Source organism: Nyctereutes procyonoides, unplaced genomic scaffold (assembly GCF_905146905.1).
Source record: "Nyctereutes procyonoides isolate TBG_1078 unplaced genomic scaffold, NYPRO_anot_genome, whole genome shotgun sequence".
Classification (NCBI taxonomy): Eukaryota; Metazoa; Chordata; class Mammalia; order Carnivora; family Canidae; genus Nyctereutes; species Nyctereutes procyonoides.
The window spans coordinates 31128558-31154423 of record NW_026575024.1 but is presented as its reverse complement, the minus strand read 5'-3'; the positions used below and the strand labels follow the sequence as shown (position 1 = coordinate 31154423).

Here is a 25866-nt window from a genome sequence, read left to right as displayed (position 1 = left end):
TTATCTGGAAATCCCTTGAGCATCCAGCATGAGCTGGTCTGTGCACATGACATATGCACATTAAGGTCTCTTTATTTCCTGGGACCCTGTCTTTTGAGAGGATACCAGTGTATAAGACCTTTTGATTCCTCAGACTAATGCTTTATGAAAATGTATAGTTTAAGACTCAGCTTCATAGATTTTCAAATACATGTCTTTCTACTGGGATTACAACTACTTTGAATTCAAGATTAACCTTTTTAACACCTTATTATTTTAATAACCTGATGTCATGAAGAATGAACAAAAGGGAACCTTTTTTTTTTTTGTGGGGAGGGCAGAGGAAGAGAAAGAATCTTAAGCAGACTCCATGCCCAGTGTGGGTCTTGCTCTCACAACCGTGAGATCGTGACCTAGGCAGAAATCGAGCTGGATGCTCAACCAGCTGGGACATCAGGTGCCCCCAAGGAGGAACCGTCTTAAGAAATAGCGATTGCTGTTGACATTTTATGCAGAATTGGGGACCATTTGATTTTTTTTTTTGAGGTAAAATTTATATAATGTGAAATTATTTTAAAATGAATGGTTCAGTGCCATCTTAGTACATTTACAGTGTCTTGTAACCACCACCTGTATTTAGTTTCCAAAACTATCTCCTCACCCCAAAGTAGAATTCCACACCCATTAAGTGGTTAATCCTATTATCTCCCTTCACCCAGCCTCTGGCAACTACCAATTTACTTTCTGTTTCTGTGGATTTACCTATTCTGGATATTTCACAGAAATTAAATCATACAATATGTGATCTCTGGCTTCTTTCACTTAGCATAATATTTTTGAGATTTATATAAGAATATTTTCATTCCTTTTTATGGCTAATAATATTCCATTGTATGTATATACTGTAATCTGCTTATCCATTTGTCCGGTAATGGACATTTCCTACCCTTTGACAGTTGTGAGCAGGGCTGCTATGAGCATTGTTGTACAAGTACAATCAGTCCTCATTCATGGTAGCTGTGTCCTGGAAAGTCACCGTGAGCATGGAATTAGCAAATCCTGACCCATCCCTTCTAGGGGGACCATAGCCAAGAGCGGTGTATATATGATTCATCTAACACATGTATTTTTCTTCCTGAGGCACAGCACAGTCTTCCTGCACTTAGGAACAGTAGACAGCACTTCAATACAGCACTTGGAGGCCATTTTAAACAATGAAATCACCAACCAAAAACACAGAATTGGGGAAAAAAGTGGTGTTAGCTGTAAGCACACTGGAGATGAGCTATGAGAGCCGAGACAAGAAGGCAGAGTGTTATCTTGTTTGACCTCTGCTGGGAACATACATGTTAGGTGGACCCAAAGTTTGTGCTGCTCTGTGAATGACCATGAAAGCCAGGAGTATTCATTTTGGGTTTACAGATAAATTTTAGGGTGTAGGTAAATTCACAAATACAGAAGCTGTCTGCCATAATGAGGATCGGCTATATTTGTATCTCTGTGCTCAGTTCTCTTGGCTATATACCGAGGAGTAGAATTGCTGGACGGTAGGGTAATTCTAGGTTTTAACTTTTTGAGGAACTGCCAAACTGATTCCCACCAGCTAAGCTCAGGGGTTTCTCTTTCTCTACATTCTTACCAACACTTGTTATTTTCTGTTAAGGATCATGTATTTTAAAGATTTTATTTATTTTATTTTAGAGTGAGCAAGCATGTGTGCACACATGTGTGGGAGGGGGGCAGAGAGAGAGAGAGACCGAGACAGAGGCCAACTCCCCGCTGAGCCCAGAGTCCAACACAGGGCTTGATCTCACGATGCTGAGATCATGACCTGAGCTGCAACCAAGAGTTAGATACTCAACCGACTAAGCCACCCAGGCGCTCCTAAGGGTCATATATTTTAAATACAGAAAGTGTGAGAGCTTCTAATAACAGAGATTCTTGCTGCTTTTTTACGTTTTACTGTATCCCATTCATGTGAGTTCATTTATATGCATCCAATTGCTCCTGATTAAAAGCAGCTAAGCACAAATCAGTGACCCAGGATTCTGAAACCCTTTATGTGTTTGTAAATACCACCAATATTTTCATTGTATTCTTACTTTGTAATATTTTCAGCCTTACAACAGCCATCTTTTTATTAATTTTTTTCCTTAATATGTAAACCATGCTCCAGTGGCTTCTTAGTTCATTCTAGGGTGAGCTTCACTATTAGGTTTATCTTCTATGGACCATTGTTGGGAAGTTTTCTTTTAGGGATAACCTCTTGATTATTGTTCAAATTATTTATAGTGGCTTAAAATGTTACTGGCAAAAGTGTATCTACTCAGGTACAATAGAAATTTATACTTTCGTCTATAAATTTCACATTAACTGGTAATTGGTGCCCACCCCAGTGCTCCTTCCTAGCCATCCTGGCTGTGGCAGTGACCCTATGGCTGTGTTCTCTTTCTAGGGATAACAGGAATTGATCAGGTGTTGAATGTTCTTCTCACAACTGCTATGTTTGTAGGAGGCTGTGTGGCTTTTATTTTGGATAACACCATCCCAGGTATGTGGTATATATGAAACATGCTTGTTCCGTATGTGAATTATTTGTTTTACCAAATAAATGAGGAAGCAGGCAGAGAGAACACGTTCAAAGCCATCGCTGGTTAAAGTGGTCTTTTCTGAAGTGGTTAAGATGACACTCCCAGCCTCCTTTTATGAATCAGCTTCTTGCTGATAAACCTAGTGGGGATTTTTTTCTCCCCACTGAGTTAGGAGAAAGCAGGTAAGGCCCTTGCCCATGGTCAGGTGCCTTGGGCACACTTCAGGCTGCCGCCACCTGCAGAGCTATGCTTAGTACCTGCAGTAGCTCTCATCAGCTCATTCAGACACTCCTCCCAGCTGGCTGCTCACAGCCTCTAGGATTTCTCCTCCTTCCTGAGGCAGGCCCCTCTACCAACTAAAAGCAAAAGAGAGTGAGTATGGTGGGTACAGGCTGTTGACAGGATCAGTGACTGAGGGATTGATGGAAGCAGGGGTTTCCCATTGCCCGTAACCCCTTCTCCTCAGCTGGGTGCACTGTATGCTAAGTGCTAGGTGATGGGTGAGGCTGTGATGTGGGCCCTGCCTCACAGCCTTCCCAGCTTCCCAGAGTAGCCTGCCAGTACTATTGGAAAGTGCTGCCACAGACACACTGGAAGATTCACCTCCTGTCAAGGAAGGATGATGCTTGTTTTGAGCTTGAAGGTTTTGTTAAGATTTTTTAACCCTTAAAGGCAGCACACCTCCAAAAAGCCTCAATCAAGAGGTTGCTGGGAAATCCAGGGATGAACACATCAGGCAGAAGGAATCACATGCATGAATATGTGGAAGGTGTTAGATTTGTGGACGTCAATAACTAACACACACTTTTAGAACTAATGGAGAGAGAGGCACAGGAGCCAGATATATGGAAATGAAAGTTAACTTTGTTACAAAAACACTGAGGGAAGGGCATGGTTTAGATGTAAGAAAATAATGACGTTCCTTATACTATACCATGGACTTGAACTCGTTGTCTAGGTTTGGGCAGAGAAGTATGTTTTCCAGTATCACATGTAGCCAAGGGCAGGTGCCAGTGTGCCTCTCTTCACTGGGAAAATTGAGGAAAAAATAATTCAGGGCTCTGATCTTTCTCCCTGACTGCTGTATCAGGGTACAGAGAGGTCTAGAGTGTTAATACCAACGGAAGTTCTTCCTCACAAAAGGAGCATGAGGTGGGGAATACGTAGCAAGTGGCACCCCCTTCCATTCCCCTCTCCACACAGATGGAGCAGAGCAGGGCAAAACTTGGTGTGCCTGGATGGGGGATGGTTTGCCCTGACCAATTGTTGAAGGCATTACATATGGTATAATAAAGACTGAATCCCATTTTGCAGAGATCACACTTGCAATTTAGAAGTTTTTTTTTTTTTTGTTTTTTTGAGAACGGATTTGGAGAAGGAGATGGTGAGATGGAAGAGCAGGCAGCCAGTTAGGGGACTGTTATGATGACCCCAGAAAGCAAGTCACATGGCATGGGCCAGACCTCAACAGTGATGATTGAGAATATAGGTCACATGGAAGGACAGGAAGGAGGCAGAGCCATCTGATCGCCTGAACGGGGAGCACAGGGAATGAGGATGGATTAGCCATTCTTAGATTGCTGGCTCAGGCACCTGGATGGCTGAGTGCCATCAGCTCCTCCTCACAGGCTCCTGCTGTCATCCTGGCAGGTTCCATATACAGGACAGCACGTTGGCCATCTGAACTCTTGGTGGAACTGTCACACTAAACATTCCATTATATTGTTTTGTGCGTGTGTATATTAGGTACTCCAGAGGAAAGAGGAATCAGGAAATGGAAGAAGGGCGTGGGCAAAGGAAGCAAGTCGCTCGATGGCATGGAATCCTACGATTTGCCATTTGGCATGAACATTATTAAAAAATACAGATGCTTCAGCTATTTACCCATCAGCCCAACCTTTGTGGGCTACACGTGGAAAGGCCTCGGGAAGAGTGCCACCAGCCGGAGTTCAGATGAGGACTCACAGGCCACGGTATAGCTGTAGCTCACCCTGTGGCCCGGCCGCAGTGAGGCATGAATCTGTAGTTCCTTCCTGAATAACAAGCAGTAACATATATGTTTGTATATCTGCATTTACATTCTGCACCCAGAGCTAAGACGATTACAAATAGCTTTTTTGTTGTGGGTGGTGATTGTGTCTAATATCGTGTCTCACCTGTCTCCTTATTTAAGCCCTACCCTTTGCCCTTGAGAGTGTTCATTGAACTTGAAGTTCCTATCCTCATATGGGAGTGGGTGTTTGAAATCCACAGCAGTTCCTTGGTTTGGGTCTCCTTCCACCACCGTGGGCTAGCTTTCCCACAAGCTGCCTCGGTGGCCCAGGGGCTTTCTATCCTAGAAGCCCCTGGACCTGCCTCTGTTTTATTTGACCTCAGCCTACAACCTGCAGAGACCTCCCTCTAGTCCAGGGGCACCACTATTCTCACACTGTCACAGCTGACTGGTCAAATGTGATTCTGTGTTTCCTGATACTCCTGAGGAAGGAAGCTCTTGACCTGGTTGAAAACAGTGAAATGGTTACCCCATGCCCATGTCTGCGTGGGTGAGGTTTGTACAGGTATTCTTAGAATTGAAATATGTTGTTTGAGGGATTGGAGGGGAAGGAACTTACCTTAAAGTCCTATCTGATTCTCAACTGCTCTTTCTTGGTACCACCCTTGCCCACACTGGGCCAGCACATTTCATACTGGCTTCTTTTTCACTATAATTGAGACACTCTGACATTCATCACTCTGGGCTGGTGTGATGGGTATAGAGTGCCACACAGGGCACTAAGCAGATGTTTATGGGAGTCTTGACTCTGCTGTCATGTGGATGTCAGTTACTGTTGCGCGTGTCTATAAATTACAAGATTTTATTCCTATTTAATGTTATTGACTATAGCAGATTTTTGAAATCAGTGTTTTTCCATGTGACCCTCTTACCTTGCATCCCTGTTACTTATCTCCCACCCCTCACCTCCCATTAAGAAAAGAACCAGCATTTATAAAGCTGTGGACACCATCAGGGAAGCTTGTCGTCATGGCTTTTGAAGGCCAGTAATCATTATTGTGGTTGTGTTTTGTATTGCTTGATACCATGAAAATGTAAATACTGTAATGCCTAATCTATTTATCAAAACTGACTACTGGACCAGAGCCCAGAAACCATGGGTTAAGTTATACGTGAATTTGTTTTGTGAAGAAGGGAAGCTGGGGGCAGATAATCAACAGAGCAACCATATTGAGTGGTCAGACATCTTGGTAAATTCATCACTGCAGTTGTGAGTTTTTTGAACTTAAGACTTAAGGAGACTTTGTGTGGGTTGCCACATTGTGTGTCCACTGGATCTTGATTTTGCAAAGGGGAGGATTTAGACCCCCTGGCCAAATGCACCTTTATTGTTTAAGTCCTTGCGAGGTGGTGAGAAAAGCAGTTGGCAGGGCCTCTTCTGTTGAGTTCTCGTTAATAACACTAAATCCTTTCTGAAAAAATGACTTCTGTGGAATTTGGTTTGAAATTTTTTAGCCAAAGGAAAACCCTCAAGCATGAAATAGCAACCCAGCCACGTGAGGTGGTGCTTCTTAGGTGGTTTGTTGACCTGGTTGACCCTTGTACGGCCTCGGGTATTCCTATCTCAGACAGCAGGGCATGGTTCTCAGCAGCCTTGTGTCCACTGGGTGCGTTTTCTTGCCCCCATAGCTGGCTCCACTCCACCGCGTTGGGATATCCTTGGCAGCATTACTGTGTCACTACAGCCTCCCTGTGACTCCTGGGAGTTTTGGGGCTTCGCAGCAGATTCTGGCAGGAACGGTTCAGAGCTACTGCATTGTTTTGGCCAAGATCTAGTTGAAGATTAAGTAAAAAAAAGTATATTCTAAATTACATTTAATTCTGTATGTTGTTTTTAAAAATTTATCTGATGCATAATTAACTTTAGAAGCACACTGGTTAACGACTCTTATCCCTTTAACTTGGTAAGCACTTGATGCCTAAGGCCATCCTGCACCGACCTGCTCTCAGTTTCCATTTGCATTTTTGCTCAGCGTCTTTAATTTTTCTGCTCTGAAAAATGGGGAAGACTGTTAAACATGCCAGAGATTCTAGCTCTCTAGAGGAGCAGAAGGACCAAATATCCAAATAAAAGCATCTGAACCATTGGATAATCTTAACTGTCAGCTGAACGTGACCGGGCATCTTCCCTCCCAGTGAGTGACACTCAGGATATGTGCTTCAAACATCCCTGCTTGGGCTGGGTTGTATTGGGAGATTCCAAATCTGCTGGTCTGGGGACTGTAAGCTTTTAAATGTGGAGGGAAGCCCAATACCCCCATCTTCTGTTAGAAATGAGGGGTTTGTCCTTCTTGTTCCACTGGGGCCAACTTTAGATCCCCTAAGGTTGGGTAGGGGAAGGGGACAGGAAGTGGGGAAGAACGAGGGCAGCTCGACTAGAGGTCTCAATGAGTCTGATACTTTCTGTACAGTGTGAAACCTTAAGTGTTTGGAGTCTCTATGATTTAGACAGTGGTCCTCCTGCTGGCAAATATGTTACAGAATGAGTCTGTAACGAAGAGAAAAATGTATTCATCTGCTCCTTAGGCTTAAGCACAAACCTGAAAAGGAGGTTTCGGGGAATGCAGTGGCGGTGCATAGTCCGTGCCTGTGCACTTCCCACTTATGTTGTTGGCCTGCATTGCTGGGGCTGCATACCCACCATGCTTTGGCCAAAAGAATGTTTTAAAGTGTTTTGGATATAACGTCCTAGGGCGGAGCATTCAGACTCCAATTTCCATAGTGAGCATCTTTACATTTACCTTGGCAATCTTGATGTGAGAAGTACCAGGTATTTATACGGACAGTAAATGCTGTCTTATCATGGTGGGTGGCAAGGGAGATCCCACCACTGGTTTGAATAAAATATCTAACATGATTGACATAATAATGGGAAATGGCTCCAGTCTTTGTCACATTAGGGAATTAAACTTAGATTCATTCATACCAACCCTTTAAGAGGATTTCAGATGTTAACTTTTAAGTTTCTGGTGATTGGTGAAGGCAAGAGAAGTGGCTTAACCAGGCCAGCTAGAATGAAGCGTCACAAGTCCTGATGGTTTCCCATTTTCATGGTAACAAATTCACACACAGGATTTGCTTTATACTGTAGAATACTGACTTTCATGATGACGACTTGGTTTATGCATGAATATTGCAGTATTTCCATATAGTAAAATAACATTTCTACCCAGGATAATAGTCACAGTTTTCCAGGGAGGGAATGATACAATTTTCATGACAATGTCATGTGATAATAGAATTTCTCCATTGATGAATCTCTAGTACGTGTGTATACTTTATTTACCCATGCGTCTATTTTATCACCATGATAAAGTTGGTATTTCTTTAGTTCACGGCCCTGCTGAAATACTGGTACTGGCAACTTAGACTTGAAGTTGGTAACTATAATCTTCCAATACCGATGCCACAAGAGTGGCCAGGCCAGGTAGAAGGTGAATAATAGGGAGCTGTGGCAGATGTCTCCTTCTGGAACATGTCTGACAGTGAGCAGCAGTGTCTGCGTAGGCGCCGCGCTCGGGCTGGACCCCGAAGCTACAGCCCCCAGGCACCCTGGCCAGCTGTGGCTGTGCTCTCACTGCCCAAGGGCCTGAGACTTCACTTGGCAGGGCCCACCTCTCAGGGGAGCCGCCCTTTGCCTCTGAGGAGCGCCTGGGGTTTTCACATGCTGTGCGTGTGGTGCTCTGTCCCCTGATGATTCAGACACCCGCCACTTCATCTGCAGTCACATCCTGAGTAGCGCAAGAAGACTGCCCATTGTTGCCGGCATTTGGCCTCAACCAGTGGACATGGAGAGAGAGCATGTTAGCGCTGGGCACCCCTCATTCAGCAGCCTCATACACATTCCTGTCCTTTTAGGTTGTCCTTGACTGTGCCTCGTCATCACTCCACAGAAGTCACATCCAGCATCCTTAGACTTGCTGTGTCTGTTTCCTGGCACTTAGAGCACCCTCACCAGTGTTGCTGTCTCACTGACCCCTCAATCTAATCCCCTTTTCTGTTCGTTTGTAACAACCTTTGTGGGACACATTAATAAATTTGACTGTTCTCAAAGCAGTGGGGATGCCTATATTTTCCTTGAGTTTTTGTGACTGACTTTGGCTATATATACCTTAATGGGATTTTTTGTTTTTTATTTTTATTTTGCATACTGAGGGTATTTGGGGGTGGGGTTGTTTTTTGAGATGTGTAATTCTTTTATGGAGTTTTTAAAAAGAATTTTCATATTGTTTTTCTAACATGGCTTCATTAAACGTTTAAGTATTTTAAAAATATGTAATATTTGGACCAGATGTTGTGAATAATAGTAGAGATAAAGCTATTTTATTCTGTATTTTTAAAACCGTTCCGTACAAATAAAAGCTCTCCTGGACCCAGTTCTCCGTTCGTGTGCCTCATCTTTTCCCTGGTCTTTAAAAAACTTGTCGTTAATTAAAAGTCATCACCTAGGGGAGGGAAATCAACAAATTAAAAAACTCAATCCAGCAAGCCTCAGATGTTACCATTGTCAGGGTCCTGGAAGACTTGAAAGCAGGAACCAGAGTGTCGTCTGTTCCCATGACCAGAGAACCACAGCAGGCTCATTGGGGATTTCCTGAGTGAGCCTTCCATTACAGGATGCGACCTGCCAGACTGTGGCTGAAATTGTGAAGCTCTTGTTAAGTCGGCGACATCTGGAGGCTGGTCAGAGAAGCTGTCTGTCCCCACGGTGCAATCAGAGGCTCCCAGAGTATTCAGCCTGAGTATTGATGCTGGGGCAAGAAATGCTGGGTCGTGGGTGCCATAAAGGCCTGGAACTGAGCTTGAGAGCAGCTGGTGACAGCTCATTCCATCAGGCCTGGTGGTGGGGTGTGAAGATGGGCACAGAGGTAATCGATGTATTTCTTAATTCGGAGCAACTTTGGAGTTCCCCCATTCCCATCTCCATCCCTGGTTCATTTCTGGCAGTTTGGACCACGAGTGGTCCCCACGGCTGTCCCCATAGGGCATGTACCCTGCTGCCTCTTGTTCCCAGTATCTTGACCTGTGAGCCGCTGCTGGGCAACCAGTCACAAGGTGCAATGTTTACACTCGACATGCAGAAAACATGTACAAGGTATTAAAATAATAGAATGCCCATGTTCCCTGGACTCCTGGGTGACTCTGGTTGGGCATCTGCCTTCAGCTCAGGGCGTGATCCTGGGATCTCATGATCGAGTCCCACATCGGGCTCCCTGCATGGACCCTGCTTCTCTCTGCCTATGTCTCTGCTTCTCTGTGTCTCTCATGAATAAATAAATCTTAAAAAAAAAATGCCCATATTCCCATCCCCACCCCTGTACCCCATCCGCTAAGAGAGAGAACCACTGGTTGGATTTGGGGTTGATCCTTTCCTTCACAATCTTGCCATGTATATGCCTTCCTAAACAATTTACTATTTAGTCTGTTTTGCATGTTTTTTTAACATTATGTAAAAAAATTTGCTATATGTTACCGCATTTCATTCACTGTTGTGAAATTCTTTCATGTTGGTATGTGTCTATAATGGAGTTCATCTCTTCACTCCTGGGTAGTAAAATTGAGGATTAGCAAAGAAAAGATCATTCTGAAAGCTTCTGGAGACCATGAAACCTAGAGAGCCAGGATCAATGGATGTCATGTATTCCAGCAGCAACCCTGTGTGTGGAGTTAACATTTTTAAGGACTGAAGGAAAAGAACTTTGCACTTAGAATTTCAGATCTTGCCACCCAGATGACCCCATTTAAATACTTTAGATGAAGTACTTGAGTATGAGGAGAAAACCCAGAAGGTGCTGTAGGAGATGATAGGGGCAAGGTGAGCAGTAAATACCTTCACAAGCACTCCAGGATATTTCTGAAAACTTATTCTAGAAATCAAAACAAGCCTCAAAAAAAATTTCCAAGAATCGGTATAATGCAGAGCATAGTTCCCTAACTGTGCATTTAAGTTGGAAGGTAATAAAAAGTTGTTTACAAGTCTGCATATTTGGATGTCTAAAATACTGCTAAATAACTCCGTGGTTAAGGAAGAAACCAATAGCAGAAATATTCTTTAATGAAGTGTATTGTGTGTCCTCTGGTGGTTCTGTACACGCCTCCTTCCAGAATTCTGATTTTATGTCCACTCTGCATCTCTAGTTTCACTCATGCTGTCTTTTTCTATTTCCTCTTAAGTTCTGGGAGAAGTTCCTGAGGAACGATCTAGATAACTGGGTTTTCTAGAACACTCAACCTCTTGCTCATGTCTTCTAGTGCAATTTTTAACAGACTATTTTGGGTCGTTGTCGAACATACACAAAAGTAGATAATAGCATAACCACTCTCCACATGCCTACCACCCAGCTTAACAGATACCGATTCCTGGCCAGTCTTGTTTCGTCTACACCCCCTCCACTTACGTCCTCCACTGTTATGATCAAATCCCAGACATCTCACTTCATCTATAAATATTTCAGCAGTTACCACTAAAAGGTTTTTTAAAAAGCTATTATGTCTTTAAAAGATTAACAGTAATTAATATCAAATATTAAGTGATCAAGTTTGCAATTGTCTCATGTGTTTGAATTGTTGATACTTGGTCATTGGTATTGGTTGAAAAATCTCTCTCTCTGTTGCAGTTTATTTGTTGAACAATTTATTTGTCCTGCAATTTCCTACGGAAGTACTGAGTGCAGCCTCTCAAACATGTTCTTTTGCCTAAGTCCGGGTTCAGGGAGCACTAAGTGTTCCTTCTATGAGGCAGCACATAGTCTCTCTTTTACAGTCATTGGTACTCAGTTCCCAGATACAGTGGTTTACTGGGGAAATTGCATTTTTTTATTTGGCTCTGTAGTTGCATTTCAAATTAAAACACTTCCATGATGAGATATTTTCATGGGTGCAATTAACTCTCAGGTCCCACTGAAAATATCTTAGGGACTTTGCTTAAAAGTTTTCTCTCACTTCATACATTTCGTTGGGAAGTGTTTGTTCCAGTGGCCTTGAATATACCTTTCTTTGGGTCTACTGAATCTTTTCATGTTATCTGGTGTGGTTTTTTTTTTAATTTTCTCTGCTTATGCTAAAAAAAGGAGGTCTGTGTTTGTTCAACAATAGGATTTTTTTTTTTAACAATAGGATTTATGGTGGATGTGGTTGATTACTTTTCCCCCAAAGCTTGTGAGTTGAAATTAAAATCCTTTAGACCTTTTGAGTTGGCCTCTCCTTGGACTTGATGTTGGTTCCATCTGCATCCATTTACCAGACTCTTGTTTATTCAGCAATAACTCATCATAGGTTTCTTCTAACATTTTGATTTCATTACAAATATCCTCATATTTATGTGAACGTGTGGAATGGAAAGTAATGATCTTAAGATCTTTTATTATCTTTGGGAAGTGGGTTTATAGGTTACATTTATTCTGTTTTTTTTTCTGCCTTAATTTTGTGTGTTTTAAACTATTTTAAATACAAATGACTCAAATCTTTTTTTCAAAGGAGATAAAAATTGTATTATAAAAACTTAGTAACATCACAGTTTAAGAAATAGGAAAGTCCCTGTACTTTTCTAATACAAATATAACATTGTCCTATATAGGAAGATTTTGCCTTATAAATGACATGGCTTGGTGGATAAAATCTTCCAGAACATTCCACCCTTAGGAGTTGGAGGATGAGTTGGTTGGGGAGGACACTGCTGGATTTGAAAACACAGGCTCCAGCTGAATGACTCTCAGATGGTGGATTTAGGCATTTGCCTCTCAGCTGTGCCCAGAGGTCTGTAGTGACCACTCCCACACCATGCCCGGTCCCCACAACACACCAAGGCAGCCCTGGTCTGAACTGGGCTGTTGTGATCTCTGAACACATGCCTAGGCAAAGGGACAAGAAAACTTCTGTTGCAGCCCCAACCTTCCAACCCACTATGGAGATGCTGAGCCTCAAATTCCCAATTTAACTCAACTATGAAGCAACTGTCCTTGGAGAATCAAAGATGTCAGAGGGCCTTTTATATATTTGTGTGTCCATACATATGTGAACACACAGTTTGTTTTGTTTTTACCTCTTGGGCAGTGAGTGATCCACTCTGGTCTCAGGAAAATTATGAGAATGAATTAGAAGTGGGAAGAATCACCCTCAGAGTGATTTAGGAATGAGCCTCTTGCACAACAGAAGGCTTTTTAAAAATAAAAATATTTCACCTGGAGTAGCAGCCTAAACCATTTTTATTGTGGTTCAGTGATCAGATAATGAGCCTTGCAGGTATACAGATCCATGTTCAGATCTCAAAAGTCCTCTTCCTACTGGAGCAGACACTGCCAAGTGTCCCCCAGAATCCATTCCCTCATTCTTCCACAGTGATGCACAAGACTACACTTCCCAACCTTGCTTGTAGCTCAGTATGACCATGTGACCAGGCTCGGGCATGTGACAGGTAAATAAGGCTGAAGGTACAATTTCTGGGTTGTGTTGTTAAAGGCTAGATGTTTACCCTCATGCTTGCCTTCCCCCACAACTCCCACTCCTCCTTGCTGGAAGGCCGAGGTAGTGGCCTACCAACATGGTCCATTCCAACAAGAACACCTGGGATGGCAAGAAAATACAAAAGAAGGAACCTGAACTCTTGATGACAGCAGCCCAAATTTTGATGTAAGAGAGAAACTCACTCATCTCAACCATTATTACTTGTGTATCTGTCATAGCAACCAAGAACTGTGCCCTATTGGAGGTCAAAAACCATTTATATATTTACATATATATTTTTTAAAGATTTTATTTACTTATAGAGACAGAGAGAGGCAGAGACACAGGCAGAGGGAGAAGCAGGCCCCATGCAGAGAGCCTGACGTGGGACTCGATCCAGGGTCTCCAGGATCACGCCCTGGGCTGCAGGCTGCGCTAAACTGCTGCGCCACCGGGGCTACCCTCAAAAACCATTTAATGTTGGATTATCACTTAATGTGTTTCCACCTAAAATTGACCAGCTATATAGTCTTGAGCGTGCTATTTAACTTATTCTCTATAAAACCGGTAATACTCATCCAGAGTATTAGGATTACTTTGATCAAAATATAAAGCTTCAACAGGCTAGGTTCTATTCCTCTTCAACTCCTCTCCATGTCTTGTAGGCACACACAGATATTTTTATAGTCACAATCATTGGAAGAATTGGCCAGGCCAGCACTGAGACTTTGGATATGTTGATCTGTAGAGCTGTGGGTCCCATCCTGAATTCCTCTGTGTTCTCTAGACTACCCAAGTCCTTAAGTGGCTCCTAATTTTCCAAGAGCCTCATAGATACCCAGACACATTCCCTGAATTTGATTACCACCCAAGATTTTGTGGAAGGTAACCTCGAGTCCCCTTAACATATGGGACTCCCATATCTACATACATATGAGATGGAGTGAGACTGGATGTGGGGAGCTGGGCTACATCCAAAGCCAGATGTTCAGGGGCAAATGAAGATGGAAAGAGAAAGAAACCTGTCATTACTTGAGTTTTTCTTTCTCCATTGAACTTTTGAAACTGTCAAAGTAATACATACTAACCATGACCAGTGAAACAGTTCAATCAATACAAAGATGTGAAAAGTGAAAACTATTCCCTCTGCCCCAACCCAGTCCTACCCGACCATGCATAACCATCATCCCCCATCTGGTGTATCCTCTCACAGTTCTCTTTGTTCAATGAATGCATATAATCATAAATAGACATACACAAGGGTTGTGCTTATGGATGTGTTTTTATTGAAGTAGAATGGTGGCAAACTACATTCTGAAACTCCCCTTTTTCATTTTATAGTGTAGCATGGGCATTCGTACAAATGGGAAGGTGTAGATATATCTTTTTCCTGATATTTTATGCACTGAGGTACAATTTAACATAAGATTTATACACACTGATTTTAGTGCAGCCTTCTTTTCTATCATTTTTGTTCACTTCTTCCATTCCCTTCTCCCTCTCCCCATCCTTCTGCATTGCTCTAGTTATCCATGTCACCAACTTGCTTGGTAGCATTCATACATTTCTCCATGTTCACACAACCATGTAAGCTATCTACCTATCAACACCACACCTATATATTCATGTTTTTATTTATTTATTTATTTATGATAGAGAGAGGCAGAGACACAGGCAGAGGGAGAAGCAGGCTCCATGCACCGGGAGCCCAACGTGGGACTCGATCCCGGGTCCCCAGGATCGTGCCCTGGGCCAAAGGCAGGCGCTAAACCGCTGCGCCACCCAGGGATCCCTATTCATTCATGTTTTATTGGGTTTTGCTCTATGGAAAAAAAAGGATCCACTTATACACACTTTTCTGTACTTGCCATTGTTCTCTCGACAATATCTTATGGAAATCTCTACAAGTCAGTTGCCATCACTCAGATTCATTTTTTCATAAAGATTTCATAATATTCTTTGCTGAGGATTCACTGTAGCTTATTAAGAGTTGATATTGGTATTCTTCATTTTTAGCCACCATACATAGCTATATTAAACATTTTTGTACCTAGTTTTAACAAATGATAAAATACATTCCCACAACTAGGATTGGTAGGCTAAAGAGTATGTGTATTTTATTTTTTAAAGATTTTATATATTCATGAGAGACACCAAGAGAGAGGCAGAGACACAGAGGGAGAAGCAGGCTCCCCGAAAGGAGCCTTATGGGGGACTCCATCCTGGACCCCGGGATCACATCCTAAGCCACAGGCAGACACTCAACTGCTGAGCCACCCAGGTGTCCCAAGTATGTGTATTTTAAATGCTAAGGGACCTTACTAGATTGCTTTCTAAAAGCAATAATAATTCTATTTCCATCAGCAAGGTAGGGCGAGACCTCACCCCTGTACCTCTGCCAGCAATGGTGTTACCTTTCTCTTAATGTCAGTCTAACAACTATAACATAGCATCTCCTCGGACTTTAGCTTACCTTTCCTTGACCACTGGTGTGTTTGAACAGCTTTTGTTTTATATTTCTCAGCCATTTCAATTTTCGGTTCTATGAATGGATTATTCATAGTCTGCTCATTTTTCATTTAGGTTCTTTTGTGAGTTTTCTGTGTATTATGATATTTAACCCTTCATCTGTATTGCAAATTTTTCCCCCAAATATATTTGTTTTACTGTTTCTTGGCAAGAAATACCAGAAACAATGTTAATAGACAAATAGATTTGGGGGAAAAAATTTCACAATACAGATAAATATCCATAATACATAAATATCCACAATACATAAAGATTTTATTAATGTTTATATAGTTATCTATGTCTGTGTCTGCAGAGCAAGTGTGTTTCCTGTTTTAAGACAATCTCCCCACCCCTAGATTACATGTATAGAGTCCAAGATTTTATTCTTGATATTTATTATTTAATGTTTTATATTTAAATATTTAATGCTTCTGGAGGTTATTTTTATGACTGGCTATTCTATCTGTTCCTATTACAATAAGAAGGCAAATCCATGCTTACTATTCTTTTCCTTATATTTTTTATTTCTTCTCAGGCTTTTATTTTATTTTTAAAAACTATATTGCTTATTACTACCAGCAGGAGTGGCCTGCATGAGGCAGTGGAAGCGCTGGGCTCAGGGTATGTTTTAACTGTGAGATGTTGGTTGGGAAGCTGGAAAGAAAGAGGGTAGATTTGGAGGCCAGGCCCAAGGGTTCCTGAGTTTAGTTTATGGGAATGGGTAGCCATGGCTGTGATAAAGGAGTTATGACAAGCCAGAGCCATTCTGCCAAGAAGATTGAGAACTTTTTGGAAATCTAGCAGCCCTTCACAGTTGAGGTTCCATTTTTGCATCATGTGGCCAAGGACACCAGGGTCCTTCTGGCTCTTTATGAAGGCAGCCAGTCTCGGTTCATGAAGCTTAGGAAGTCACTCTTAGAGAGTCTGCAGTTATTACCCTTCTTCCCAGCATACTTCTGGAACACAGCAATCAGGGACTCAATGCACAACTCAGTCTCTGTAGAGCTGAAGATTTTTGCCTTGGAGTTGAACCAGAGGCTGTGACTGGGGAGTGGCTCAGAGAGCTCTGGGCAGCCTCAGGCATTTCTTGTTTATTAACATTGCCTTCGTTAAGTCATCCAAATCTCTAAGCCTTGTTAAGATTCTAACTAGAATTACATTATATATTAATTCCCAATAAAGTATGTGATACTTCCTTTCATTTGTTTAGAATCTTGTTTTTAAGGACTTCAAAAAGATTTTATAGTTTTTCATATATGTCTTATGCCTCTCATTAGATTTATTCATCAGAAGTTAACAATTTTATTGCTATTGTGTATGGGACATTTATCCAGTACCTATTCTCCACATGTATTGTACAAATAAAATATTAGTTTTTATATATTTATCTTATATATACAGCCAGCTTACTAACTTATTAATCCTTTTAGTTTTATTGGGCAGATTCTGAATTCAAACAGTTTATGTTGTTGGCAAAAATAAGATTGTTTCTGCTTTACTTGCCCAATGTTCTGATTCTTTTATATTTTTCTCTTTTTTTAAGTATCATTTCTTTTTTTTTTTAATTTTTATTTATTTATGATAGTCACACACACAGAGAGAGAGAGAGAGAGAGAGAGAGGCAGAGACATAGGCAGAGGGAGAAGCAGGCTCCATGCACCGGGAGCCCGACATGGGATTCGATTCCGGGTCTCCAGGATCGTGCCCTGGGCCAAAGGCAGTCGCCAAACCGCTGCGCCACCCAGGGATCCCTGATTCTTTTATATTTTTCTGATCATATTGTAATTATTAGAGCTCCAAGACAAGGTTGAATAATAATGACAATGTCAGGCATCCTGTGTAGTTGCTGATTTAGGTTGAGTGTCCTTTTAGGGTATTTGCTACTAGATCTTAGTAAATAGACTTCATTATATATTTAAGCAGTTGTCAATTTTATTTAGCATTTTAAATGAGTGCCTGCTGATTTTATTAGATGGCTTTTTAGCATTGAATTATTTTATTAGATGATTTTGTCTTTTAATTTATTGTAATGATTACATTGCCGGAGTTCCTGATTTTAAGCCAGATTTGCATCTTGGAATATGGCACACATGGCCACAGTGTCACGCTCTTAGGTACATGACTGGGTTCTGTTTGCTAACAATTGATATGAAATTTTACAGCTATATCCATAAGGGCAATTGATTATAGTTTTCTGGCATTACAAAATGCCATATCGGAATTTAGAGTTCAAGTTATCATGGCTCCATTAAAGAGATTAGGAAGCTTTAAATCACTTATCCATTGTTTAAAATAATTTAAATAACATTAGAATTGTTCCTCCTTTGGAGATGAGTAGAACATGTCTGTGAACCTATCTAGTTCTGGTGCTTGTTTTTCAGTGGCTGTTGTTTAAACACCTACTCTTTTTTTATTATAATTACTGTATTCAAATCTCCACTTTTGGAAAATTTTGCTAGAAAATTAACTGTTTTCTGTAAGCTTCAAATATACTTATATAGAGTTGGGTAAGTATTCTTGATAATTTTTATTTTATACTTTGCTGCATCTCCTTTATTAATCAACTTTAGAAATTAATTTCCTCTTCCTATTTTCTTTTGCTTCAATTTTTCACTCTTTTTCTAATTTCTAAAAACTGATCATTAAATTCCCTTACTTTTCTTATAATGAAATTTAAGGCTATACATTTTATATTTTCCTCTGAATAAAGTTTTTGCTAATAGGTTTGATATAAATTGTTCTTCTCTTCATTGCTTTCTAGACAGTTTTCAGTGCTACTCTGATTTCTTTGGATATTCAGAAATTGGTTCCTTAACTTCCAAATAGTAAAGTTTTTTTTGTTACTTAATTATTTTTAACTTTACTGAATTATGATTAGAAAATGTAGCCATTTGCATGGTCAGGTTTTTTTTAAATTAAAATATCTTACTGTAGAGAGAGAGAGGGAGCAAGCACAAGCAGAGGAGGAACAGAGGGAGAAGGAGATAATCTCCAGCAGACTCAGTGCTGAGTGCAGAGCCCAACACAGGGCTCAACCCTACCACCCTGAGATCATGACCTGAGACGAAGCAAAGAGTCAAATGCTTAACTGACTGAGCCACCCAAACACCCCATGATCAATTTTTAACATGAATCATAGGTACATTAAAAAAATACATTCTCTACTTGAAAAAATGTAAGTATGTTGGTTGTATTATACAATTATTCTATCACCTTTAGTTTACATTTAGTAGACATGTCAGAATAAAAAGTTATATGTAAATCTCTTAGCAACTTTTTTTTTTAATTTTTTTAATTTTTATTTTATGATAGTCACAGAGAGAGAGAGAGAGGCAGAGACACAGGCAGAGGGAGAAGCAGGCTCCATGCACTGGGAGCCCGATATGGGATTCGATCCCGGGTCTCCAGGATCATGCCCTGGGCCAAAGGCAGGCGCCAAACTGCTGCGCCACCCAGGGATCCCTCTTAGCAACTTTTAAAATGAAATTCTTCTTATATTTCTAAGATTTTTTTCTTTTTTTTTTAATTTATTTATTTATGATAGTGAGAGAGAGAGAGAGAGGCAGAGACACAGGCAGAGGGAGAAGCAGGCTCCATGCACCGGGAGCCCGATGTGGGATTCGATCCCGGGTCTCCAGGATCGCGCCTCGGGCCAAAGGCAGGCGCCAAACCGCTGCGCCACCCAGGGATCCCGAATTTTTGCTTTTTATATTTAGTTTCCTTTTTAGAAAAAAAAGTGATCTCTACACCCAGATTGGGCTCAAACTCAATGTGGGGCTCAAACTCCTGATCCCAAGATCAGGAGTCACACTGTACTGACTGAGCCAGCTAGACACCCCAGTTCCCATATTGTTTTGTGTTTACATGTTTATAGCTATTATATCTTCTTCTTATGCTGTGACACTTATCATGACCCTCCTTCTTCTATTTAGTGCTTTAAAATTATAAATTTCATATTGTTTAATATCAAAATTACCACACTTTATTAATAGTAATAGCTATAGTAGTAGTAGGAGGAGGAGTATTTGTATCTATTGAATATCTCTTTGCCCATCCCTTTATTGCAGTCATTCTTTAACATTATATGTCAACTATGGTTTTTGTACACAGCATATAGCTAGGTTTCTCGTTTTAACTTTGGCATTTCTGTCTTTTATTGGTATAATTCTGTTTGAACTTACTGTACTGACATTCTTGATTTTAATCTTTCTTCATTTTACATATTACTTTGCATCTAGTTTACTTTTTAAAATTTTTTTATGAATTTGATGAAATTGTGTTCATTAGTGATCCTTGGGTTGCTCAGTGGTTTGGCGCCTGCCTCTGGCCCAGGGAGCGATCCTGGAGTATCCGGATCGAGTCCCACGTCGGGCTCCCGGCATGGAGCCTGTTTCTCCCTTTGCCTGTGTCTCTGCCTCTCTCTCTCTCTCTATGTCTATCATAAAAAATAAAAAATAAAAATAAATTGTGTTCATTTACTCATTCCTTTCCCTTCTCTGCCCAGTTAGGTAGTGAATATCATTGAACTTTCCCCAGATTTCACAATTAAATATAATTCTATTTTAAAAACAAGACACCAGCCATTTCTCTCACTAGTCCCATCCTTTCCCCTCAGTTGAGAGAAGCGTAAAACTTTCATTTTTTCATCTTTTTAGATGATATTCAGAAAGCTTCTACTTCCCAACCACTCATTGCTCTTAAATTTTGCAGAGTTTAATACTCTTCATTCCAGCTGATTACTTGAATTTCTCTTACAGTATGTCTCTTCTATGCATAAGTCCTTGTTGAATATTTATACCATATAATTCCACACTGTGTATTACACCGTTTAACAGCATGCATTTCTAGAAGGCCACTGCTTGCCGCTGTTTCCTCTTTCCTTTACCCTCTCTCAACTTGAAATCTCTGTTCTAGGTCATATGTTTTTGGACAGAGTTCTTTCTTGAGAATTTCCCTAAGGAACAGTACATTCTGATGCCTATCATATCCACAAATATCTTCCTTTTACCCTGACATGTCAGCAAAATCTTGGTTGAGTAGAGGATTCTTGGGTTGCTGTTTTTTTTTTTCTTTTAATTTTTTTTAAGAATTTATTTATTTATTTATTTATTTATTTATTTATTTATTTGAAACACAGAGAGAGGCAGAGACATAGGTAGAGGGAGAAGCAGGTTCCCTGCAGGAAGCCTGATGCGGTACTTGATCCCCAGCCCTGAGGATCATGCCGTAAGCCGAAGGCAGACACTCAACCACTGAGCCACCCAGGTGTCCCTGGTTTTTTACTTTTTTGATCAGCACCCATTATTCCACTGTCCATTAGCTTCCTGTGTTGCAGAGTAAAAGTCTAATGCCAGTTTATTTCTCCTATGTAACTATCTAGTTCTTTCTTTTCTTTCTTTTTTTTTTCTTTTTTTAGTTTTTTCTTTCAGCTCTTTCAAGTCTCAACATCAGCCATCCTTTCCTTCAGTTCATTTCCTGAATGGTTTAATTTATTTTTTTTTTGAATGGTTTAATTTAAAAGCTACATTTTTATAATTGTGATTAGATGGTAAGATGCCCCCCCTTTTTGAGAATTGGCTTTAAAATACTTTTGCAAGGTAGGAAAGTAGGTAAGGCAAGTGTTAAATTGGGGTGAGAAGAGAGCGAGTATGTATTTTTTTTAGAGCTGGATACTGAAGAATGTAGGGGAGATAGGACATGATGTTTGGAATTGGCTTTAAAATGCTTAATGGAAGAAAAAGAGGTAGATGGGGGATCCCTGGGTGGCTCAGCGGTTTAGCGCCAGCCTTTGGACCAGGGCATGATCCTGGAGTCCCTGGATCGAGTCCCACATCAGACTCCTGCAGGGAGCCTGCTTCTCCCTCTGCCTGTATCTCTACCTCTCTCTCTGTCTCTCATGAGTAAATAAATAAAATCTTTAAAAAAAAAAAAAAAGAAAAGAAAAAAGAGGTAGATGAAGCCTGTGGCAAAATCTTTATAGTTGTTGAATCTAGGTGATAGGCATATGGGAATTCACAGTACTTTCTACCTGGTAGTGTAAATATTCATAATAAGGCTCCAATAATATTTTAGTTCCACATTTTTTGTTCTGCTCTTATATCTTGCTAGGTACTGTTACTAATTATTTGCTCATATTGGGGTGTGATAGCTAACTAAGCAAAGTCACGGAAGAAAGAAAGAAGAGAGCGGTTGTAGAGAATGGCAAACACTTCAGTGTTGGAGCATAAAGCGTGAGCCAGAGAGAAGTCAGTCATCAAAGTGGCACTGTAGGTAAGAACTAGTTCATGGACAGCCTAGTAGGCTGGAGTAGATGATGTTGATGCTTCATTTCCTACGCCTCTGGGTTACCCGTATTCCCCTGCAGCTACAGAGAAAGACAGCTTCCAGCACACTGACAGCTTCCTACCTCAAGCAAATGGATGTTTTGCTTTTTCTTTGCATAAAGCTTGGGCATTACAGGAGTTTGCTCAGTTGAAGGCAAGTGTACCCAGAAGTGGAAAATGCAGGGATTTAACCTTAACCAGTGCATGACTGGTAAAGGTGGGCCATGCCCCAGACTTCCAGATGATTCTAAGGCATGTTGCACACAGGGTTTCAGAGAAGTCACAGGATTAAACTCCAGTTGCCTACAGCAACAAACTGCTCATAGTTACACTTTTAATTCACCTTCCTCCTTTCCTTGTGCCACTTCCTCTCTCCCTCACTATTGCATCCAAAGATTACTTCCTAAATAAAGTATGTGGTGTTTTCAAAATATATTCACCAATTCTTTGACACTCCTTCCTTCCAAAGGTGGAGCTAATTTCCCTCCCCTTGAGAGTGATGGCTTTCATAACGTCTTTCTAATGAACAGAACATAGCAATCACAATGTGTGCCTTCAGGTCCAGGTCATACAAGATATGATGACTTCCACTTTGTTCTCCTGCATCATTTGCTCTGGGGGAAACCAGTCACCATGTTATGAGGACAGTTGAGCAACCTTATTGAGAGGTCCATGTTGCCCAGCAGAACTGAGGCCTCCTGACCACACCTGCATGCATGAACCACCTTAGAAGTGGATTCTCCAGCCCCAGTCAAACCTTCAGATGACTGTAGTCCATGTAAGAGATCCTGAGGCAGAACCATCAGCTAAGTCACACCCAGAGTGAATGTATGAAATAACCAGCCTGTATTATTGTTTTAAGCTAATTTTGGGGGTAATTTGTTATATAGCAACAGTTAATTAATATACAGATTCTGCTTTGGGGTTAAAACCAAACTAAAACATGCGAGGCTTCAGGACCTAATCCTATAAGTGTATGAAGTTGTGAAAGGATTTTAAGGAGGAAGCCCCCAGCTCCAACTAGCAGATCCCACCTTGAGTCTTTTCTCTCCCTGGGATGTCTGGTCTCACCTGCTGCCATGGCTGCCATGGTATTATCATCCAATGTGACACACACAATTCAGATCTCTTCACAAATGAAACCTTTCTGACTGGTTTTCTTGACTCTGAGACCCATTGAAATTTTCTGTTGGTCCTCTCCAGTACACGCAGTCCTGTAGGTGACTTTATTCCTGCCCAGGATCTGGAAGGCACAGCTCCTTTGCAGGCTGCTATGCAGCTTCTTCCCCGTCACTTGCCATCTCCAGACTGCAGGGCCATAGCACAGTGCCTGGGGGTCCATGTCCCTGTCTGACCGTGTTCTCAGACTCCTGACTACTTTTGCTTCTCCACTGCTGATGTCCAGGTGGACATCTCTCTGCACACCAGAGCCTCTTCAACTGCCTCTCTCATACAAGATGTCTAAGGACTGTACATCCTTGCATGGGATGCTTCCCCCAGAACCTAAGCCATGTCACTTCCCCCTTTCCTGTTAGGTAAACTGTGACCCGAGTTCCTGAAATGGTCCCCTGAGGTGACTACACTCAGCTTACCATCCCAGGTGGTATCCACGGTTCCCAGAAGCCCTAGAAGTGGTCTATCTTTCCTGCCAACACCTACAGGCATGTTGCAGGGAGGAAGCCTGCCTTTCTGTGCGCTCCATATGATGGACAGAATGATAGCTTTCTCTGCTATGGGACATGCTCTCAGTGTCCACTCAGGTCCTCGAGGCATTTGGCACTATTCAACTGATGCTGCTCTCTGGGAACCTTTCAAGCAAGCAGGAAGTGCCAGGGGGATAACACCCACAGGAGAAGCTCTCAGCCAACGGCTGAAGGGAATCAGTAGCCAGCTTCCTCCTCCCTTGGGTGGGTAGCCAAGGTGTGTTCTACGCTTTCTCCCAGAATCCCCAGTAGGACCGAGCCCCAGTTACCCATAGTAGTTAACGTGCTCCACCTGCCCCACGGTGGGGTCCTTCCCTTCCCCACTCCCCACCTAAGCAACTCGCACCTGTCTCTTGGGGTATGCATTTGAGGGGACCCAAATTCTGACACCCACCCACGGTTATCACTGAACTTCATAGGTGCCTCATCCTGGAAGTGGGAAAAGGGGGAGGTTGTATGGACTCTGAAGCTTCTACAAATGATTTTCTCAAAATAAATAAACTAGAACAAAAATCCTCTTTCCAATCCCATGCAGAATGTATATCTTTCTTTTACCTTCTCTGAACCTGACAGAAAATCGCCCTCTCCTGTCGCAGCATGGTGCCCCTTGACTCAGTCACCTGGGATCTGATGTCTTCAGGGGTCTGTGTCAGGGTGTGGGATTGGAGAAAGGAGAACAGATCTCCCACAGCATCACAGATTATGGCTACAACAAAAACCCACTGGTAGGCTTTGGTAAGTTCATGACTGGCCATTCTAAATCTTTCCCCAGACCTCATCTTCAAGTTCCTGCCTCTAGAGCCCACTGCTTACTTAACATAACCACAGGATGCATCTCAAACCAGGAGGCACCACCTTTCCTCTCCATCAAATATGCTTCTCTTCCAGCTTCACTGCACTCACTTGCAACTCCTCCACTCTCCTGTATCCAGTCTGTCACTAACCCCTGTAGAGTCCTGCCTTGCAACCATCTCCTGAATCTGACCTCTCCTCTGCACACCCACTGTCGCCTCTGTCACACTGATTAGTGCTATGTGGTGTTACCACTGGTAACACTGATTGTATTTGAATCTGCCCAGAGTCCACATCCTTTGGCAGATGACTGTGGTTTCTCTCACTAGAGGTGGGGTGTTCTTCCCATGCCTTGACTTTGGGCTTGGCCATGTGACCTCCTTTGGCCAATGAGATGTTTTAAAGACTTAAAATGTGTTTGTGGGGTGAAACGTGCTCTCTTGTGCCTCAGCTATTGCTATGTGAAGAACAGACCCTGGCTAGCCCACTGGTCTCTGGAAGATGAGAGAATGCAGAGCAGAGCTTCAGGCCTGCACAGGAAGCAGAGCTGTCCCAAAGGTCCCCCACAAATGAGAAGTGTTTTTAGCCATTGGTTTCAGGGCCGTTCATTGCACTGCGGTATTGGCAATAGATGACTGACACACCACTGTAGTTTATATGATCACAATTTTGTTCCTTAACTGCCATAATATCCTCTTGACTGCTTTCCGTGTGCTAATCTTACCCTTTGCTAATCTAGTCTCTAAACAGTAGCCTGAATACAGAAGTGATAGCCTTTCATAAAGTTCATCATTTTCCCTGTTCTGTGGTTTTGGCTTGTGACTTTTCTGATCTCTCAACCATCTTCTTCCAGATGTTACCTCACCAACGGCTCCCACAGGGGAGGTTAGGTCCAATGGCTCTATGAAATCCATGTTTGCAGGTTCTCACTGCAATCCAGATGAAGCCCCAGCTCCTCACTGTGGCCTGCCATTCGAGGCATGACCTGGCCTCCGCGGCCTCACCTCCACCCATCTCCCCACACCCTCTCTCTGCTTATCTGCACACTTCGTTCATCATTCCCTCACAACAAGAGCCAACTGACTGGGTGGCGGAAGTTGCCTTCTCTGTCTAGTCACTCAGATGCTTCAAGACCCTGCTCCCTGTCCCTTCCCTGAGGTTCTGGGGAAGAAGAGGTTAAGGTTGTTGGAAGGCCTGGGCAGCCAGGCCTGTTCTCAATCAAGGCACAGCAGGAAGGCGTGGGGCTGCTTGCTGGGTCGAGGAAGTCTCCATAGCGGAGAGATTAGGTGGAGTGTGGGAGAGAACATGCTGAATGTTCGTCTGTGCACAGCAGAGGGTGGGCTGGGCCAGGGCCAGCAGTGAGGAGCCGTCAAGGCCTCAACGTGGTAAAAGCCCTGAGAGTTGGCTTTGTGACTGCAGAGACTCGGCCAGCTCTGGGCGGAGGGTCAGTGTTTCACACAGGCCAGGAGAGG

At 42.1% G+C, this 25866-nt stretch overlaps 1 protein-coding gene across 11 annotated transcripts in view; it reads left to right on the top strand.

Moving 5' to 3' along the window:
• SLC23A2 (solute carrier family 23 member 2) overlaps positions 1-9000 on the top strand; it is a 135114-nt gene extending 126114 nt beyond the window's left edge. For 10 of the 11 annotated variants that reach the window (XM_055302060.1, XM_055302032.1, XM_055302022.1 and 7 more), the window contains 2 exons: positions 2435-2530; positions 4317-9000. In XM_055302060.1, the coding sequence (XP_055158035.1) occupies positions 2435-2530; positions 4317-4549 (329 nt within the window). In that variant the 3' untranslated portion in view covers positions 4550-9000. The remainder of the gene's footprint in view (positions 1-2434; positions 2531-4316) is intronic. The other variant, XM_055302077.1, reaches the window with a different exon arrangement.
• The last annotated feature ends 16866 nt before the right edge of the window (positions 9001-25866 follow it).